Source organism: Cupressus sempervirens, chromosome 3 (genome assembly GCF_028749045.1).
Source record: "Cupressus sempervirens isolate cs-2001-9-10 chromosome 3, ASM2874904v1, whole genome shotgun sequence".
NCBI lineage: Eukaryota > Viridiplantae > Streptophyta > Pinopsida > Cupressales > Cupressaceae > Cupressus > Cupressus sempervirens.
The window spans coordinates 649798803-649805406 of NC_143120.1; the positions used below are offsets into that span (position 1 = coordinate 649798803).

Consider the following 6604-nt stretch of genomic DNA (forward strand, 5'->3'; position numbering starts at 1 on the left):
TTCCTATTCTATTTCTTACTTGACATCATACATTTTGAGGATTCTTCCTAGAGATTGGAGAGGATTCATTGATACACCTATGACAATATTTCTTCCTAAAGTAACGAGCATTATTTAGTTTTCTTTGTGTAGCTTCTAGTTTGATCTTGCACCATCTATCATGGGTGTAAATTCTACATTGAAGGGAACTACTTTGCAAGCTTGTGCCTATTCCAATACTTATCAGCCTTTATTGTATGTGAAGGGTATTAAATTCGTATTAATTCATCAAGCAATTCATATACACAAGTCCTAAAAGTTTTGAGGAGAATCAATTTAAGAGTAATACAAAACAATCTAATTCTAGATTGCGCACATCTAGGACACTTATATGTTTGATTTTTTATTTGTTAACATTCACCTTAATGTTGTACAAACATATGGTGAAACACGGGGTGACTAAATATTGTAATTCATTATGCCAAATTGATATTAGTATTTTAAGTGATTATGAGTTACATAAATTCACAAGCAATAGGATCATTTCCAATGTTTTTAATATGATAAGAAATGAATTCAACTGTGGACAATTTAAACATTGATTCTTGAAACAAATTGTAAAATTGAGGTACCTACTTTTAATGTCATGATGATTAGGTTCTATGTTCCAACAAGATTCCTTCTTTATAGTCATTTCTATATGTACACGCCATTCCTTTACATATATATTAAAAAATAATATTAATATGACATCTAAGTTTAATTGTCTAAACTAATTTGCTTTTATGAAAATTATTTAAATAATTGATCAAGGTAAACCAAATCAACAAGAAATAATTTTCTTTTAAAGTAATGTTTTTGTTTGTCCCTCAAATTTTTAAATGCTTTCTTAATTTGTAATGCTGCTTATTTTCAAGTGTCATGTAATAAGGTTGAACTTTAGATGGTAAGTGCATTTACTTGTAGCCACGTGAGAAACAAAGAGAAAACAAAAAAGCAGAGACAAAATCTGCAACAGCCAAGGGAAAAACTTTCAGGGCATTAACTTCATTCCTGTTTTAAAGTTGAACGATTAAATTTGGAAGGTTTAAATTTTTCTAAATTGGAAAATTTGCTTATTTTTCAAAACTCAATTTCATGTTAAATAACAAAATTGACTTATTTTTCAAAACTTAATTTCTTCTTTAATATGTTATGTTTAAGAATGGCATTGAAATTTAAACGCTCTCCATTTTAAATTAAGATCTTCAAAACCATATTAAAAGGTGCATAAAAGACATTCATAACCTTTAAAATAGTAATCAGCCCAGCTTATGATGCCAGACAAATTTAAAACTTAAGGCATTGATTTAAAAATAAATCTTTGAAATCAAAAGCATAATTTTTTTCAATCCATAAGTCTGCGTCAACTTATCAAATCAGAAAAATTTAAAACTTGAGTTTTGACTAAAAAATCAAATCTTTGAAATTAAGAGCAAACTTTTTTGAATTCACCAAGTCTCAGTCACTAAGATTACAAATAGGGAATTTATATCTTATTTCTCAAAAACAATAATGATAAATATACAACTAGAAGACAGGGTATAATTAGGCCGTCATCTTCATTAATCTCACAAATCTTTTCTATACTGTATTTAAAGCTGAATATATTTAATCTCACAATGCTGATAAGGAGCGGCTGAGAATCCAGTTTTTAAAAGCAGCTCCATACAAATATGGATGCATCTAGCCGATCTTTGGCACAGAGACAACATTCCTACTATCTTTGTCAACGTAAATCCAAACACGATTACAGTTATAATCAGTAGTGACAATGGTTCCCTTGACAAGTACAATGCCTACCACATATTCATTCTCCGACTCTATCATTTCCTTTGCCTCCTCCCCATCACTCCCTACCAACTCTGGCCACTCTCTTTTCCCTATTTTACACACTACATAATTAGTAATTGTTTGAATTAGACTATAGTTAGGAAGAAAATAAGGTTGAAAAAAATAAGCTAATATATCCTTTACATTTTTAACATAGAAATTAAGACTATGTGACACAAAAGAAAGAAATTAAACTTAAAAAATGCAATGTGATCCAATGTGACCTAATAAGAAGAAATTAAGCTTAAGAAAAAAAATCAATTTACTATTTTACATTTTTAATATTTAAACTATTAAATTATCTGAATCACCACATAACACTAACACTCTATATCTAAATACTTAACTACCCAAATGTCATACTGTTTATAACACATATGTACTTGCACAACACTGAATAAAATCTGCAATTACTTAAACTACTCAAATAATATAACTGATTTCTTAAACCATCCAAATGTTACTAAACTTAATAAAATCTGTAATTGCTTAAACTACCCAAGTACCATGCAATACTGTATCTAATCAACTGCCCAAATGTGATATAAAGCTGTATGCAATCTGTAATCACCTAAACTATCTAAATGCCACACATCACTTTATATTAACTTTCATTAATCGGTCAGAACCCATTAATTGTTTCTTTTCTTAACCAAAACTATCATTAAACTTATACTACCAAAATGTCATATGTCAGATAATGTTGTATATAAACTGTTTTAACTTAAAATTCTCAAATGCCATATAACACTGACCTTAAATTCCTTCAATTACTTATACTACCCAAATGTTATATAACATGGAACATACATTATAATTACTTAAACTATCTAAATGCCATACAACACCTTACACAATCTGCAACTACTTAAACTACCCAAATGCTATACATCACTTAATGATGTATTTAAGCAGTTATTACTTAAAACTACCGAAATGTCATATAGAGCTGCATCTAAGCTCTAAGCTGTAATTAGGTAAACTACTCAATTATTATATGACATTGCCATAGAAAACCTCTATTACAAACTCTTTAATTATTTAAACTACCCAAATCCATATACCGCTCTATATAACCTGTGAAAACAAGAGAATACTTTCGCAGCCATTTTGTGGATAAATTCAGAGCCCACAATGACCATGCAATTGTCTCGCTCAAAACCAAAGTCCAAACTACCCAAATGAAATACTTAATCTACCCAAATGCTTTAAGGCTTAAACTGCCCAAATGTTATTTAACACTGCATATAACATGTAATTCCTTAGCTACCCAAATGCCATATTACACTGCATATAAGCTGTAATTGCTTTAACTATCCAAATGACATAACTTGGACTTGAGCAAAAACTACCCAAATGAAATAACATGTACTTACTCAAACTACCCAAATGTCATATAACACTGTATATAACCCATCAACGCTCAAAATAACCCAATTGCCATGCAATACTGAATGTAAACTGCAATCACTAAACCTATTCAGATGCCATACAATTCTACAATTACTTGAACTACCCAAATGCCATAAAACAATGTACATAAACTCTAAATTAGTTGATGGTGATTAACTGAACTACCCAAATATCATATAACACTACAAAGTATGATTGCATACCTTCGCAACCATTTGGTGGATACATTCTTCTGCAGAGCTCACACTGACCATGAAACTTTCTCACCCAAAACCATAGATTGTTGAGTATGCCTTAAAACAGATGAATGCAGTGGGTATATGAATACCATTGGTGAGTCATCTCTATCTCAATAGATGAGGCGCCATTAATGCTGAAAATGGGGAGTAAATCAAGTGAAAGTATGATAACATTTGTCTTGTTCTCCCAAATGAACAGTGTGCTCGTGAGAGGCATGGGTTCAACTCAGTCCGTGAATAAGTGTGGAGTTTTCAATGAAATGTGGGACATATTATCGATGATTTGTCAAGTTCATTGTACTTTAAAATGCATCAGTATTACTGTTCATTCACATGCATATACCCAGTTTAGTAAACAGATCATAAGAAGCGTTTCAAAGTGTTTTTCCTTCTTACAGCGCAGTGGTTTAATCGAGGCCCCCTGAATCTGATATTTCCACCACAAATTCTTTCAAGTCTTTATCAGCTTACATACTCATTAATTATTTTTTTGATAATGTAATAATTTATTGTTGGGCTGTTACTGGTACATGCTGTCCCCATGGATTTTAACAGCTATCCAAATTTAAGCAAATATACTGCTGGGCAGTAATTTTGATTCTAAATCTACTTGAATTAAACAAACTATGTGGGGTTTGATCTTTACTCAAAAGTTTTTCCTTACAAGATTTTCTGGGTCTGCATTGCCATGATTTGATTACCTTTTGATGAAGTGGGTATGCTCATGGAATTTTTATATAGAAAATTTCACCTTGGAGCATGTAGAGATTTTCGAGCCATGTGATATTATACTGTAATTCTCGTCAATCGCTCTCTATATTTCAATTCTTGTTTATTTATAATTATTATGGGTCTTGTGCTAAATTCAAGAGAACAAAACTTTCGAAATTATTCCAATTCTTTCTAATCTCTTTAATCTCTTTCTATATATCTGTTTCTTGTCTACAATCATTATGGGTCCACAATTATTATGGGTCTCCACTAAATTTCGTGAGTATAAAACTGTAATATAATTCTAATATTATAAGCATAGGAGCAATAGATCATAAATGTTCATAGATATGAACTATGTGAAGAGGGTATTTCTTCTCTATTCAAATTTAATAATAGAAATAGACGATAAACATATTATAAGAAAATAATCATAAGAAAAATGCAAATCATAACATCATATATACAGAGGGAAATCATTAAGGAGAAAATTTCAATCTAGGGAGATCCAAGCTTTAATAATCCTTCAAAAAAACTACATCTATATAATCTCCTTATTGAACAGTTTTTACAACACTTCATTACTAATACAACCTAAAAAATAACTTAGATCCAATGTCTTTGCCCAAGCTTCAAATCACAAAAGAACTATAAAGTGAAACCATGGATACTTTTCAAAACTAATTACAAGCCTAGAGGAGGTATCGTGCCCCAATTGGTGGAACTCAAATGAGGATGCATCTCTTGGTAAATAAGATGCTTCACAGTATTATTAACATATTCCTTGCATTTTGTTGTTGTTTATTGACCAAGAATATTTATCTACCCAAACTTGGATGCTTCATCCTATTTATCCTATTCATTATATATTTCATGAAAGTATGCAATACTATCATAAGGCTATTCAAGATTGCAATGTATCATTTATTTTATGTGCTCTTATACATCATAACAAAAAAAATCATATGTGATCCCATTAAAACTAGTCAAGATTCTCTTACCTTCCATAGATGTGGCATGTGTCCTAATGAGTCAAGACAAAAGAGAGATGTTTACATCATGTAAGGAAAATTTATTCAATGTTCCTTTGCAGAGACAAAAGGCACAAAATATAAATAAAATAAAATTTAAAGATTAAGACATGTACATTACTATTGTAAGGTTGGGGGACCTTATCCCAACATTCTCCCACTTGTTAAACACAAAGAAAAAGGGAATAACACTTAAGCCTTTAAATAGTATAAACCAAGTTCTAGAAGATGATATGCTCATGGCCTCCTTACACAAACTAAGCTTCATTGTGTTCATTGTCTTAGTGAGCCTGAAATTGTAACATTATCTAAGGTGTTCATTTTCTATAACATGACTCTATTAACCTCAACCATTTTCTAAATAAAGTGATACCAAACATCAAGGTGTCTTATGTAGGTGTGATACATAAATATTTCAGCCAAACAAATGACACTATGTTTATCACATCTAATTCCCACATATTACACTCAAAGATCATACCTAAACACAATGTCTCTAACAACACTATCTTCTTATATGCATGCTTCTCTACTTCTATAGTGGAAAATGTGATTGTAGGTTCTCATTTTCTTGTCTATCTAATTACTTCTCCCAAAAAATTTAAAATGCAATTCATTGTGGATCTCCTGCAACTTGGATCTATAATACCCCTCTTATCTTAACAAGTACCAGTAGGATTTTGAGGAAATTATAAGTACACTTGGACTAGGTTGGGAGATAAGGCTACTTTTGGTGCTCCTTAATTTCACAACATGACAAATTGACGCATAGGTAAAACTATAAAATAACATCCCACATTCTTAACACAAAAGAATGGTACCTATCTAGACTTGAAAACTGGAAATCAACTAGGTTCCTATGTTATAATATGTTTAAAAACATTTCTATACTTATCATACACATCCTTTCTTGCTTATGATGTTAGATATTGCTTTGCATTAGACACTTAATCATGTACTATATAATGTCTTAAGGAGATTAGTTATATGGTTGATTTGTGGCATGCCTTATATGTTACTTCAAATTTATTATTTATGCTTCCAATACCTTGATTATAATATTTAGATTATTATGTGTTTTTAAGTTAACCCATTTAACCCATCATGTCTTATATATGTGTGTGTTTACTCTACTTGGTATATCTTCTGTATGAGGGGAGCCATTCATAGTCACTTCTTTGGGAGATCTACATGATGTTGCACACTCCTTTGTGTGTGTGTGTGTGTGTGTGTGTGTGTGTGTGTGTGTGTGTGTGTGTGTGTGTGTGTGTGTTGTCTCTTGTCGATTGGTGATGTAGGTACTAGACATGGACTCCACTTGGCTACACAAGTTTGAGTGTGCATTAAAATCTTCAAACT

At 31.1% G+C, this 6604-nt stretch overlaps 1 protein-coding gene across 2 annotated transcripts; it reads right to left on the reverse strand.

Moving 5' to 3' along the window:
• Positions 1-1492: 1492 nt before the first annotated feature.
• Positions 1493-3729, reverse strand: LOC149568373 (inhibitor of trypsin and hageman factor-like). 2 transcript variants are annotated; one of them, XM_089821317.1, is made up of 2 exons: positions 3468-3729; positions 1493-1913 (listed from the first exon to the last, which is right to left on the reverse strand). In XM_089821317.1, the coding sequence occupies exons 1-2, from the start codon at positions 3490-3492 to the stop codon at positions 1705-1707; spliced, it is 234 nt and encodes a 77-aa protein (XP_089677443.1). In that variant the 5' UTR covers positions 3493-3729; the 3' UTR covers positions 1493-1704. The 2 variants fall into 2 exon arrangements, with proteins under 2 accessions (XP_089677443.1, XP_089677444.1); XM_089821318.1 differs by having other exon boundaries at positions 1493-1901; positions 3468-3707.
• Positions 3730-6604: the final 2875 nt, after the last annotated feature.

What these genes read in the sequence shown, in the direction of transcription:
- LOC149568373 (XM_089821317.1), bottom strand. Translation starts at nt 3,492, where the DNA reads ATGTATCCACCAAATGGTTGCGAAG. An exon ending in TCCACCAAATGGTTGCGAAG is followed by an intron (nt 1,914 to 3,467) that starts GTATGCAATCAT and finishes CTAATTATGTAG; the next exon opens with TGTGTAAAATAGGGAAAAGA.